This window comes from Rhinopithecus bieti, unplaced genomic scaffold (genome assembly GCF_001698545.2).
Source record: "Rhinopithecus bieti isolate Rb0 unplaced genomic scaffold, ASM169854v2 scaffold_495, whole genome shotgun sequence".
Lineage (NCBI taxonomy): Eukaryota > Metazoa > Chordata > Mammalia > Primates > Cercopithecidae > Rhinopithecus > Rhinopithecus bieti.
Genome location: NW_016803120.1, coordinates 1,120,215 through 1,134,689, shown reverse-complemented (window position 1 = coordinate 1,134,689; position 14,475 = coordinate 1,120,215). Strand labels below are relative to the sequence as shown.

Below are 14,475 nucleotides of genomic sequence, written 5' to 3'. Positions count from 1 at the left end.
TACTGCCGAGCTTTAATTTTCCATGTCCACAATCCCTGCTGCATTCACGTAAATTTTGATTTTTAAATAAATTCTGATTCATAATTTAAAATTCTATTAAAAAAAAATAAAGTTGGTGAAAGTTCTTCTGACTGGACCAATACAATACTCTTACCTTACAGGGATGCCGTCTTTATAGCGAGTGCCAATTTCACTGGTCGAGCTAACTTCATCACACCCAGAACGAGAAGTTTCTAGCAGGTTTTGCTCTGTAGAGTTCCAAATATCCTTTTTAGATGGGCTGTCTGGTTTCTCTTCTCCTGATTCTGAAGAATCAATGGCTACTACTTCTAACTGAGGATTAGGAATTTCTAGGACTTCCAGAGATGAGTCACTATCTGGTTCATCTCTGACACTCCCTTGCTCCCGACCAGTCCTGCTGTCTTCCCAAGTGGAGGTTGTTACTTTCCCCCCTTTAATTAACTTTCCAGCTTTTACTTTCCTTACGGGTTTAACAGTCAAAACATCCTGTTCAGTGTCACTATTCTCAGGAACATGGGCAGCCCGTAGACTTTTCTTCTTCCGAAGTTTCTTCTTTTTCTTGCTTCCCCTAGTCTCAGCTGATGTCAAAGTGGATTCTGCCTGTTGTTCAGGCTGGTCAGCTGGAGAGTGGGGTTCCTTTTCCAAAGGGGTTTCTGAAGCAAAAGACAATCTTAGAAAAGAATTGGTACAGGCTTCAGACCCACTATTGCCTCTGGTTGGCTCTTCCCCTTATTTATTTATGCTAAAAAGACCAGCTGATTGGGAAGAGGGAGAGTTCTGTTTCTGATATTTCTTTGCTCCACAGAAAACTTCAGTTCTTGGCTAGGCTCATGGAAACTTTCTGTTGACTCTGATAAGGACAATCTAGCAGTGATGACTGGATAAACTGGACAACTGTCACTGATCTCTCCTGAATTGAGAGGAAAAAAATTATTGCATCCTTTTTTGTGTTTGCTGCAATTTATCACTGACTGAAACTCTACCAAATATTTCAGTAAGATGTTCACAAAACCATGACTGTTTCAGCTGGTATCTCACCCCTCAGTTTCCCATCACCTACATACACTCCTATGACAGCACTTACTACCCTCTGCCTTGTGTGAATGTCACAGACACTGTGTGTCTTATTCCCTACAAAAGCTCCTTGTGGGGAGGGACTGTTTCTATTAATCTTTTTTCTTGTTTTAAATGTCCACACATTTAACATTGTGTTTTATTCTTAGCAGACACTTAAATGTCTACTTAGCTGAAGTTCTTTTACTTTTATTTCTTTGAAGTTTTCATTATCCACACCCATCCAATTTAGCTACACTTTAGTAGTTAAAATATTTGCTGACTTAGAAATGTCAATTTCCTTTGACACTTCATGTCTAGGAATTAAAAGTGATGAAATAATCACAGATGTACTCAAAGACATATACAATGCAGTGTTATACAGAATATGAAAAAAGTTAGAAAACTATTCAAAAAAGATTCACCACATACATTATTGTATATCCAAATTATGCAACTATTCAAATATTATGCAACTTGTAATATAAAATATTTTAGATAAATTATTTTATGATAGAAAATCATGATATATTAAATGGAAAGTCAGGTTATATATGATTGCTCCTTTGTATAAGTTCTACATGTAAACACAAAACATGATTTAAGAAAGATTGAAATAATATGTAATATGAAAACAGTACCAAAATATTTCATGTAATCCATAAATATATACACCTACTATGTACCCACGAAAATTTAAAATAATTTTTAAAAATATGCTACGGGCTGGGCACGGTGGCTTACGTCTGTAATCCAAGCATTTTGGGAGGCTGAGGAGGGCAGATCACTCAAGGTCAGGAGTTCAAGACCAGCTTGGCCAACATGGTGAAACTCTGTCTCTATTAAAAATACATAAATTAGCTGGGCATGGTGGTGGGCGCCTGTAATCCCAGCTATTCGGGAGCCTGAGACAGGACAATCACTTGAACCTGGGAGGCGGACGTTGCAGTGAGCCAAGAGGACGCCACTGAACACCAGCCTGGACAACAAAAAGTGAAACTCTGTCTTAAAAAAAAAAAACTGCATATATATATAAATATATAAATATATGTTAAGCCAGGCACAGTGGCTCACACCTATAATCTAAGCACTTTGGGAGTCCAAGGCGGGTGGATCACTTGAGCCCAGGAGATCAAGACCAGCCTGGGTAACATGGTGAATCTCTACCAAAAAAAAAAAAAAAAAAATACAAAAATGAGCCGGGCATGGTGGCAGGCGTCTGTAGTCCTAGCTACTCCGGAGGCTGAGGTGGGAGGTTCATCTGAGCCCAGGAGGTCAAGCCTGTGGTGAGCTGCGATTGTGCCACCGCACTCCAGCCTGAGTGACAGAGTGAGACTCTGTCTCAATAAACAAATAAGCTATACATTTGATACTAACATCTAGATTAATATTGCAACACAGTACTGGTAGTAAAATCTAGAGTAATTTTTTAGACTTTCTGCTTTTCCTCAGGAAACCACACAATGCGTTTGTTGGACTTAACTTTCAAATACAGCACCACTGTGGTAATGCAAACTTCTACCAGGATTTTACACAGCTTAGACATATTCTCAGATGATAACCAGGTAAGTGTTATTTTTTGAAAAGAGTGAAAACCCTGGCTATTTCTCAACACAAAGTTCTTAGTAGATGATTCCAAACCCCATCATGGCCACCTGCCTCTCAAGCTTATATTAATCCTGGTTTGTATTTGAGATTATATAGACAGTTAAGTGCAAAGAAATTCAGAGGATAGACCTTATTTAGAAAATTGGTTGAATTAACTTCAACCCCATTTATTTCACACAAAACAAATTTTATACTTATCCTAATAAATGGAACCTTGTGGGGTGTTAATACAAAGTCAGCTCTAACCCTAGATAATAGGAAATGATAGAAAATGACTGATATTTAAATTACATTCTCTAAAATATTTTAAAAGAATCCTCCTGTATATATGAAGAGAATTTCAGTGAAAAATTAGTTGTATTTGCTCATTTTAGTTTTAATGAGCAAGTATGGCTTATATCACTCATATAAAAATGCCCCAGTCCCACTACTGGGATGCCCTTAACCCAGAGAAAAGCTTACATACTATTAGCTTCCAGTAGTTCGTTGGACACATTGCAGGCAGAGCTTGGTGGCACAGCATTCACATTCTCATCTTGTTCAGGAGACATGGGCTCTTGTTTAATCTGAACTGATGAGTCTGGAGCAGGGACACTGCCATGGGTTTGGAAAGTAGGAGATGTGGTTATTTGAAGAGAGGCTCCGGTGGGTGATGGAGACACATGGGAAGATGGAGGCTCCAGAAAAAGTGGGAAAAAGGGAGTAGGCAGCAGTGCCGCATCAATGGATGTTTGAGATCTACTGTTCGTTCGTTCTCGTGTGATGCTACAGGGAACCTGGTCTGGGTGCTCAGAAGGTTCATATGTTTCTAGAATGGGAAACAGACATACATAGAAATGCAAAAATGTTATCTGAAAAGTCATTTGTTTCTGAGCTAATTTGTATATTTAAATATTAGAAAAGAATTTTAAGTTAGTAAGTATATTAGCATAGTCTGTCATAATTCTCCGAAATATAGAGAATATAATCTCTACAACCACCAAGGATACAGACAGAATACGCATCAACATTTTTTTTAGATAGGGTCTCGCTTTGTCACCCAGGCTGCAGTGCATGGACTCAAGCAATCCTCCTGCCTCAGCCTCCCAAGCAGTTGGGATTATAGGCACATGCCACTATGCCCAGTTATTATTGTTATTATTTTTTTGAGGCAGAGTCTCACTCTGTCGCCCAGGCTGGAGTGCAGTGGCGCAATCTCGGCTCACTGCAACCTCCGCCTCCCGAGTTCGAGCGATTCGCCTGCCTCAGCGTCCTGAGTAGCTGGGATTACAGGCGCCCGCCACCATGCCCAGCTAATTTTTGTATTTTTAGTAGAGATGGGGTTTCACCATGTTGGTCAGGCTGGAATTATTAATTATTAATAATTATTAATAACTTTTGTATTTATTTGTAGAGACAGGGTTTCACCATGTTGCCTGGGCTCAAGGAATCCACCTGCCTCAGACTCCCAAAGTGCTGGGATTACAGCCATCAGCCATTGTGCCTGGCTACATTCCAATTTTTCAAATTTTAAATGACTTATCCAAAGTTATATAGGTTACTAATGGAAGAGCGAAGATTTGAATCCAGGCCTCTTGATTCCTAATGAAAACTCTTTCTAAAACATATTGTCTGTTGCTAAACATTTTTGGGATGCACCATCTACAGACCTTACTATAGAAGGATGAAACTGGCCAGGCGTGGTGGCTCAGGCCTGTAATCCTAACCATTTGGGAGGTCAAGTTAGGAGGACTGCTTGAGCCCAGGAGTTTGGGACTATCCTGGGAAACACTGGGAGATCCCATCTCTATAAAACATTTTTTAAATTTTGTAACTTTTATAATTTTATATAACTTTTATAATTTTATAACCTTTAAATTTTTACGATTTTAAATTATAGCTTTATAAAATTAAAAGTTAAAAATTTTAATAACCAGTCATGGTGACACACATCTGTAGTCCCAGCTACTGGGGGGAGTGAGGTGGGATGATCGCTTGAGCCCAGGAGGTTGAGGCTGCAATGAGCCGTGATCATGCCACTGCGCTCCAGCCTGAGTGACAGAGCAAGGCCCTGTCTCAAAAAAACAAAAAAGGATGAAACCAAGGAGACAGGAGACAAATAACATGACCTTTTCATGACTATTTTTCATTCCCCTCAAAGAGAACAAAAAGGCCTGGTGCAGTAGCTCACGCCTGTAATCCAGCACTTTGGGAGGCTGAGGCAGGCGAATCACCTGAGGTCAGGAATTCGAGACCAGTCTGGCCAACACGGTGAAACCCTGTCTCTACTAAAAATACAAAAATTAGCTGGCGGTGGGGTGGGCACCTGTAATTCCAGCTAATCAACTGCTGAGGCACGAGAATCACTTGAACCCGGGAGGCAGAGGTTGCAGTGAGCAGAGATTGCACCACCGCACTCCAGCCTGGGGGATAGAGCAAGACTCTGTCTAAAAAAACGAACAAACAAACAAAAAAAACAGAACAAAAAAGTAACAAGCTATCCATCAGATGCCCTCTGAATACCTTGTAATCCCTGTAGAATCTGTATTCTATGGGTCCTCAGTGCACTCATCTCCATAGTTATCTAAAAATAAAGTATTTTATTAAGCATTTTGAAATCCAACTTGTAGGGTCCTCTAGGTCTCCCCACTTTTCTTCCATGTCCTTGACCAAAAATCAGTGTTTTGACTGCTGTGACCCAGCCAGCTGCAGGTTTCCCCAGCAGGCCTGAACCCCGCCTGGGGCCTTGACGATTCCCAGGCACTGATAAAAGTATCTAGGTTGTTGCCCAAAACACTGAAAGAAATTGGCCCTGGCCCGGAGCCGAATTCCTTAAACCCTCGTATAAACTCCACATCCCGCCCGCTGGCTGTGGATACACCTAGGGAGAACACCCCTTTCTTGCTGTCCCTTGTCGGGACTGCTGCAGCCTACTCTGTAAGTAAGCTCTCCTAATAAATGCTTTGGACTCATCACCCTGGCATTTCGTGCTTCTTTCTTTGGAATCCTAACTGTCCCCCATTAGGCACAGTCTGGGCACTTCCCTTGTGGAAACTCCCCTGCCACTGCTTTTGGGGTGACTCCAGCCATGGGTTTGGCAGGACAAAACATGATTTCAGAGATGATCCATTTTTATTAAATCCTCCACATGCTGTTACCTGCTGCTTGAGCATAAGTAGCCTCTGAACTTCCACATAAGCTGTCTGAAGGGCTGCACGGGCTTGCAGAAGATTGTTATCCATGCACTGCAATGACTTACTAAGTTCTTCCTCCCTTAAAGAAATATTCAGCAGCTGGTCAACCTGAGAACGTTCTGCCAAAAGAAACCACAAGGTTCAGGTTAATACTAGAGATTTCCGTCTCATCACACAGCTCCTCACAAGATTGAACTATTCCCACTATTTAGGATAAGACTTTATGTATTCCTCAATAGGTCACTGGAAATTCACAAAACATTTAGTCAACCACAATGATATCAAAGCTAGGAACCAAAAGTGACACCTGCTAAGATGGAGGAGTCTCATAAGCTCCAGGGTCCACCACATCATTCTGTCTCATCTGATCACCACCTTCCACCACTGCCTTTCCAGGTGAAATCTGTCCCATGCAAACCATCTATTTCTAGGTCTCATTTCCCATTCTTCCTTTACCTACCACTGTCTTCACAAAGGACTTCTGCTTAGAATGGACTCTGGACCTAGACTGCTTGCACTCTCTTTCCAATCCATATTTAGTCTGTCAGTTGACTTAAAAATTGTTTTTATTAGAGAAGACTTCCTGAAGAAAATACAGCTGTGAAATAGTACACTTAACTTACTTTGAATAAAATGTTCTGTGTATGTATTTACCATCATTGGGTTTGTCTGTTTCCTATTCAATATGCCAGGACCTCTCCCTTAAGCTCCACACCCACATAGCCAACTACAGACTATGATATTTCTAGCTAGGTTATCTCAAAGGTCCTTTAAGTCAAAGAATCCCTGAGGGAATTCATCACCTTTCTCTATTCTCAATCTGCTCCTCTCATGGAGCTTTCTAGCTCTACATATGATCCATCTGGTTGGTCCAGCCAGAAATGTGGGTTGTCCTTGACTCCTCCCTTATCCATCACATCCACTCACTCAAGCCTCATCCAATCACTTCCGGGACTAGCCGTTATACTAGAACTGGGTTAGAGTCAAGGAAAAGCAGGAATCACAGAAATATATCCATGAGGGAGCAATGTTAATAACTTCTTTCCATAATTCACTTTAGAAAAACAACCAAGGAAGGGAGTGTGGAGGTAGGGCAGCGGGGAAGCAACCAACATGCCTCAAAAACAGAAAGTGAGAGAAATGGCTATACATGACCAAGAGGGCCAACATGTTTTATCCCACCGAAAAGGCTTAAGGAGATTTTCTGGCTTTATATTGTCCCAGTGATATACTAACCTTGGCTTACAAGTCTATGTGACATCATATATTTCTTCTACAGTTGTAACTGGATGTATTAGGAAATCAGACTTTTCTTTCCTCTTAAGCAAGGCAACAAAAATGTCCAAAAAAAGTCAATGGACAATCAGTGTTTGATAAATGACAAGCTATGCTCTGTGTCAAGTTGTACAAACACTGAACTGCTACAAGAACCTCTTGGGGCTGGACACAGTGGCTTACACCTGTAATCCCAACACTTTGAGAGACCAAGGTGAGAGGATCACTGGAGCCCAGCAGTTTGAGTCCAGCCTGGGCAATATAGCTAGACCCTGTCTCTACAAAAAAATAAAAAGAATTAGTGTGTTATCACACACCAGTAGTCCTACCTACTCGGGAGGCTGAGAGAAGAGGATTGCTTGAGCCCAAGAGTTGGGAGGTTACCAAAAAAACCCAAAAAATGAAACAAAAAACACCAACTTCTTTCTCCCAAAATATTCTGCACCATACCTTTTTTTCCTTTAATTTTCCTTCTTTTATTTTTTCTCTCAAGACTTGGGAGTTCAGGAGAAGATCCATCCTGGAGCGATAAAGAAAACTGCATAAAATCCAATGTGTAAAAGCCATTATCCAAGAGGAGCAAAAGGAATCAATTTGAAGATAGCCGTACGCTGTTCCTCACTATTGCTACCATCTCTAACATGATCATAGGAGTCTCACGCACATGGTACAAACTCAAATTTCAGTTCAATAAACATATCTGATTCAAGAAGAAAGAAAGAAAAAAAAGAATCCAGGGTGAAGTGCCTTCTAGCATCCTAGAGGTAGGAAAGCCCATGGAGGTCAGACAAAGCATTCTGTCTTGGTGTAGTAAGGCACAAGTAGAAGTACTGACAAAGCCAGTTATATGTATCAATATATATATTTATAACTTGGCATAGTTTCTACTTTAAATTTCAGCAAGAAAACCTGTACAACAAAAAGCTTAACAGTCCACGAGACAAGCTCTTTGTCATAGGACAATTCCTCAGCTTGAAGTGTATTTTAAGTCATCCAATAACATCCACTACATATAGCATCTAGCTCAAAGGAGCAGAATTGCAATTTGAAGCAAGCCTAAAATTCATGACCTTAACTACTATGTTTATCACCTCAGTAGTAAATGAGAGAAGCCCAGCACAGTGACACATGCTTGTAGTCCCCAATACTTGAGAGGTTGAGGCAGGAGGACTGCTCGAGTCCAGGAGTTCCAGAGCAGTCTGGACTACATTGTGAGACCTCGTCTCTAACATAAGTTTTAAAACATTATAAAATAAACAAATAAATAATGAAGAGAAGAACCCATTTTTTTTTTCACATTGCCAGATCCCCAACTATCTCACTACCAGCACCTCTTTCTTTCCAGAAAGGGATACCGAGAGGGTTAAGCAGTATTAGCGGCAGAATTGCCGGAAGAGCAGAAGTGCTATCAGTGAAATAAAAGATTCTTAAAGGCCAGGTTGGGTAACTGAATGACGAAGGACAGAGTTACACAGACTAAAAATATTTCTATACTCTGTTCATATATACGCACTCTAATAGTATTAAAACCATCTTAGTGTTAAGCCTAGTACTCCTGAATCCAGCAATCATCCATGCTCTACAACAGTAGAATGCCTTTCTTCAGCAGCAGTGCAGAATGCATCTATGAAAACAGATTGAGTTACAGCTAAAGATGTGACTGATCCTTGGTCAGGTGATACAAAGAATCATTGGCTTGGACACTGGTTTTAGATATGACTTCATATTTTCCTGGTACTGTACATTCATATTAGATTACATTTAATTTAGCAGAATTACTCAGTGTAAGAAACCAGTAGGATGAAAGTAAGAACCTCACAATTCTTCTAGAAGTTGAGAGAATCACAATCCCAGACACCCAAGAAAAACCGTTGAAGCTTTTTTAATAAGCAACTAACTTGCCACATGCGATGTTCTACAAAAAGCAGAGGGAATTATACTCACTCCAGTGGCTCTTCGTTTCTTTCTAATACTTTGGCCATCATTTTGTTCAGCACCAGAGGTACAGCTACTATCTGTGGCTGCATCCGCTAAACTGGAGATCGCAAGGGCTGAGGATGCATTTGATGACAGAGAGTTTCCTTCTCCATTACTCTCTTGGGAATTCTGACTCTCTGAAGGTGGCATAGACCTCTCCTGGCTGTTCAAGTCTTTTGCCGAATGCATCAAAGGTATTATATCGTCAGAAGGTAATTGTGCACTATGTCGCCTTCGGGTAGCAACATTTTCAGCCCTTTCACCTGTTCGGAGGGAGGCAGCCAGAGGTGTCACTTCTTGTTTGAGGTGCATGGTTGCGTTCTGACTCTGTCCAGCCCTCAATGAGTTACTAGGTGAAACCATCTGCTGGGGCTCATTTTCTTTGCCTGTACCTTCCTCACTGAAGAAGCTATACACAGAAGGAGCTCTGTCCATGATCACGCTGCTCTCAGAAAGGCTTCGCTTTCTTGCCAAGCCAGGGGATGAGGAAATGGAAACGCCTTCCCACTGGAATCCTTCTAGACTGGACAGATCAGGTTCACCATCCAAATCTAAGGCTTCTTGTTCATTTTGAACAAGGGGTACCATTTCTATGCCAAACCTTAAGGAAGAAAGAAAAAATGAAAACATAAATTGGATATGGTTATTGGGAGAGGCATTATTTTTTAATGTGCCAGGCTCTCTTAAGCACTGAGGTTATAAAAAGGAAGGTGGTTCTTGTCCTCAAGGAGCTCACAGTCTAGTAAGTGATACAGATATAAATATATTATGTTTGTGGTCCGGGCGTGGTGGTCAGCCGTGATCCGCACTGGGATGGCTCGAGACGGCAATGGTCAGGATGATTCGAGACCTCCTGGCTAACATGGTGAAACCCTGTCTCTATAAAAATACAAAAACTAGCCGGGCGATCTTGGCGGACCTGTAGTTCCCAGTCTACTCGGGAGGGCTGAGGGCAGGAGAATGGCGGGAACCCGGGAGGCGGCAGCTTGCAGTGAGCTGAGATCGCCGCCACTGCACTCCAGCCTGGGTGGCAGAGCAATAAACTCCGTCTCAAAAAAAAAAAAAAAAAAAAAAAAAAAAAAATATATATTATATTATATATATATATATATATATATAATGTTGTGACAAGTACCAGAATTAGAGGTTTGTATATGGCTACAATCATTATATTTTAGGGGAGTAAAAAGTGAGCTTTAAAAAGTGAGCTTTATTTCATATGGAGCTCTAAATCTATAATAATACATATGACATACAATTTTTAAAAGCAAACAAACCAAAACAAAACAAAAAAAAAACCTTTTATTGAGCATTTACGGGTGCTTTATACTGATAATTTCAAGTGCTACTCACAGGGCGTGGGGAAAAAGAAAGTGGGGGAACACAAATCCATTATTTCAACAAGTACGGAAATGCCCCTGAAGCCTGGAGAACTGTATCATCGAGCAGCAGAGTTATGACTTTCAAGGAGCAAACCTATGTTGAACACTGTTTTACCATTCAGAAAAGTCTAGTACCTCAACATAAGATGAAGAGCCAAAATATTACACAAGTGCTCAAGAGAAAGCATGTTGTAGTAATAAATACAATGCCCAGAGTACATACAGAAAAGCTAACTATTCGTAGGTTCCAAGTAAAAGGTAATGAGAACAGTTCTATTTAAAAGTTACAGCACGCATTCCAAAATTAAGGTCTAGAAAAAGACACAGATCTATAGCTCTACATTTTTATATTGTCGTTTTCTACCCCTATAAAGTGATGGATTTTACCCCTACAAAGTGATGACTTTTTTCTTACGTCACCATCTTGTTTCTCAAGTAGGTGTGCTTCCATTTCAACCTGCACTCTCTGCTAGGAAATACTTTATTCCATCTGTCATAGAGTATCAGTCACTATTTGATATTAAATCAAGACATCTACAACAGATATTGTTGGCAAACATTTAATTAAATGAAACACGTAGAATCTCTTGATCAGGGTCAAAGGGTTACTTTAAAAGAAAGCGAGGGGAAAAAAAAAAAGACACTGAAAAGCAGCACACACCTGGGTAAGCCTTTGCCCAGCTCTTGCTTTTTCTTGGATACTTGCTGAATGACCTGTTCCCAGTTGACATTTCTCCGAGATGCATTTAGAATCTGCCGTAGGGTTGGCTTGAGCCCAGACTCCTTCTCTGTCTCACTCTTTCGGTGACCGCTAATATTGCGAATGCGGCGGGCACTATTGAGGTTTGGCTCAGGAAGGTGCACTCCAGTTTTGCTTTTCAAACTAATGTGCCGGGTTAGATCCCTCTGAAGTGAGGCAGGAAAGCCAAGCTTACTTAGTTCAGGCAGGAGAGGGCCCGAGGGCTGACTGATGTCACTTTTTTGAAGCTCTGCATCCAAGCTAGTACTCTCAAAGCCTTCTGTTTCGTAAGGTACATGAGATTTAACAGAGTCGTCAACCTGCGCATCTTCCAGAGAGGTTTTCAAGTCTAGCAATAAGCCAGGGTGTGGACTGGCTGCAGATGTCATTTGCAATTCAGATTCTTTCTGGTGAACTGTGGGATTACATGGGGAAGTGGATAGTTCTCTAGAAGTCTTCAGGATTCGGTCATCGTCCTCTTTCTCATCAGCAGTACGAGTGCTGCCGGATAACAATTCTGTAGTTGCAGAACCTAGGGTTCCAATTTTTGTTCCCTGCTTTTCCGTGTCAGATGTCTCTCCATCACTTTCATCTTCTAGTGCGTGCACTTGAAACTCAATTTTCAAAGACCCTTTTTCAGATTCTTCTACATTTCTACTTGCTTTTACATAGTTCCTGGTCCTTTTAGAAGTGCTAAGAAGTGGATTTTGCAATGACTCATGACACTGTAGCACCTCTTTGGCCTTTCGTAATGTATCATTTAAATTGTCACCAGATTGCTTTTGAGAGCCAAATGCACTTTTATTCCCTTTTAAAACATGAGGACATGAACTACGCAGTTTGGATATGTAAGGACCATGGTTATCTTCTGCAGAGGGCTTGTTCGAGGGATCTGAGTGTTCTCCAGAGGAAAAAAAATTTGTTTTGGTGTTTTTTGAGGTATTCTTTGGATCTTGCTTTTGAGGAAATGATTTAGTGGCTGGACATGGAAGGAGTGGGGATTTCAATGACGGCATTTTATTTGGGGCATGCTCTTGTTCAGGTTTTTCCGTAATGGAGCACTGTCTCACCACCTCGAAGGAAGCAGCAGAATCAGAAGAGGCCTTGTGATTAAGAGATCCAGTATGCATTTCTTTTTGTGTTTTCTGTGTTGGGGAATTATGTGTTTCATCAGTTTGGGGCTCCTGTATTCCTGTAGTTATCAAGCTAAAATCAAAGAGAGGTTTCTCTATCATTTCTGACTTGTTACCAGTGACGTCTTTCAATCCCGACTGTAAATCCAGAGTCTTCTGGGAAGGGTAAGGCGTCCAGCGACGAGGCTTTTCCCTTGCCGCACTGCCATTCTTTCCACTAACTTTGGAAGTAGCAGTGTCTATTTGTTTAGTGGTTTGGCTTTCCGGCTGCTCAAAATTGAAGTCGAGTAAGCCTTCTGAAGGAAATGTATCACTTGCAAATCCTTCAGAAGGACCTCTATATGTGGCAACTGTACCAAGTTTGTCATTTTCTTGCCGCTGCCAATTATATCTGTCCTGACTGTATTTGTTTGACTTACTAGATTTCTTGTTCCATAGCATAGTCATGTCTTCCATTGGACAGTTAGAATTTCTGTTTCTGCCTGGTTGAAATTTGTCTCCAGGGCCACTGTAATTCCAATTATTTGTACTACGTACACTGGATTTCCAGTTTCCGTTACTGTTGTTCATATGCCAACTGGAAAAGCCACCTGTTCCTTCAGAAAGCCAACTGGAATTCCTTCCTGTACCATTATGATTCCAATCTACTGTTCCGCTATTTGAAAGCCAACCACCTCCAGAATTACTATGGTTGTGAAACCAAGTCGAGGAGCCTCCTGCAACACCCTTATGCCACCCGGAACGTCCTCTTGGCCCACCACCATTCCTCAAAGAATGTGGAAAGCTGTTTTTCCTAGTATTATTAAAGCCATCTTTTTCCCATTTCCAATCCCGCTGTGGAGGTCCACGATGATGCCATGCAGGCTGACTGTAACTCTCTCTGTCTTGGTAAGGAATTCGGTCTTCTCGTCTCCACTGGGGTCGTCTGTCATCAGAGTTTATTTCTTGGTTGCTATTGGAAGGTTCATCTTGTCTGGAAGAAAAACAGTTTTTCATTAGTAATTTAAAGGAATTCCTATGCTACCTTGAAAGGCATAACCCTCCAAACTTCCCTTGTACTTTCCTCCCATTCCTTAGAATATGTAACCGAGTCTAGTTTCATATCTAATAGTGGTTGTTTTCATATCTTTAAATGATATATTTAAACTTACATTCCTCAACTTATTAACTTAAAAATTAAACATTTTAAATTATTTAAATTTCAAATAATTACAACCATCTCCCCTATCACGCAGAAATATTAAAAATTTGGCACATTTGGCCAGGTGTGGTGGCTCACATCTATAATTCCAGCCACTTTGGGAGGCCAAGGCGGGCAGATCACTTGAGGTCAGGAGTTCAAGACCAACATGGCCAACATGGAGAAACCCCATCTCTACTAAAAATACAAAAATTAGCCATGCGTAGTGCCGCACGCCTGTAACTCCCGCTATTCAGGAGGCTGAAGAATGAGAATCACTTGAACCCAGGAGGCGGAGGTTGCAGTGAGCTGAGATCGCACCATTGCACTCCAGCCTGGGCAACAGAGCAAGACTATCTCAAAAAACAAGCACAAAATCTGACACATTTATATTCTCCTCCCTTTCTTGGTCTTGTTTTTCTGGGCATGTTCTGAGATTTTGTCCCTATCATCCAATTATTATTTTTATATTATGCAGCTTTTTTGGAATAAGAACAACTATGTTTTATAGCTATAGTTATCTTTTTTTTTTTTTTTTTTTTTGAGACAGAGTCTTGCTCTGTTGGCCAGGCTGGAGTGCAGTGGCACAATCTCAGCTCACTGCAACCTTTGTCTCCGAGGCTCAAGCAATTCTCCTGCCTCAGCCTCCCAAGTAGCTGGGATTACAGGCATGCGCCACCACGCCTGGCTAATTTTTGTTTTTTTGGTAGAGACGGCGTTTCACCATGTTGGCCAGGCTGGTCTCAAACTCCTGACCTCAGGTAATCCACCCACCGCAGCCTCCCAAAGTGCTGGGATTACAAGCGTACAGGCATGAGCCACTGCGCCTGGCCTAGTTATCATATTTAATACAATTTTATGTTCAGCTGCCCTTAATACCATGATTTTTCCAGTTGTAGGTTCTTTCTGAAAAACTCCCATTTCTTAACCTATT

The 14,475-nt window shown here is 41.1% G+C and overlaps 1 protein-coding gene across 1 annotated transcript in view; it reads right to left on the bottom strand.

Moving 5' to 3' along the window:
* Positions 1–14,475, bottom strand: part of ZNF106 (zinc finger protein 106) — a 44,919-nt gene that overhangs the window by 26,036 nt on the left and 4,408 nt on the right. Inside the window, exons 2-8 of the mRNA XM_017861506.1 lie at positions 11,151–13,334; positions 9,075–9,708; positions 7,581–7,650; positions 5,820–5,974; positions 5,185–5,245; positions 3,149–3,490; positions 155–674 (exon numbers count right to left, since the gene is read on the bottom strand). Of these exons, the coding sequence (XP_017716995.1) occupies positions 155–674; positions 3,149–3,490; positions 5,185–5,245; positions 5,820–5,974; positions 7,581–7,650; positions 9,075–9,708; positions 11,151–13,334 (3,966 nt within the window). The remainder of the gene's footprint in view (positions 1–154; positions 675–3,148; positions 3,491–5,184; positions 5,246–5,819; positions 5,975–7,580; positions 7,651–9,074; positions 9,709–11,150; positions 13,335–14,475) is intronic.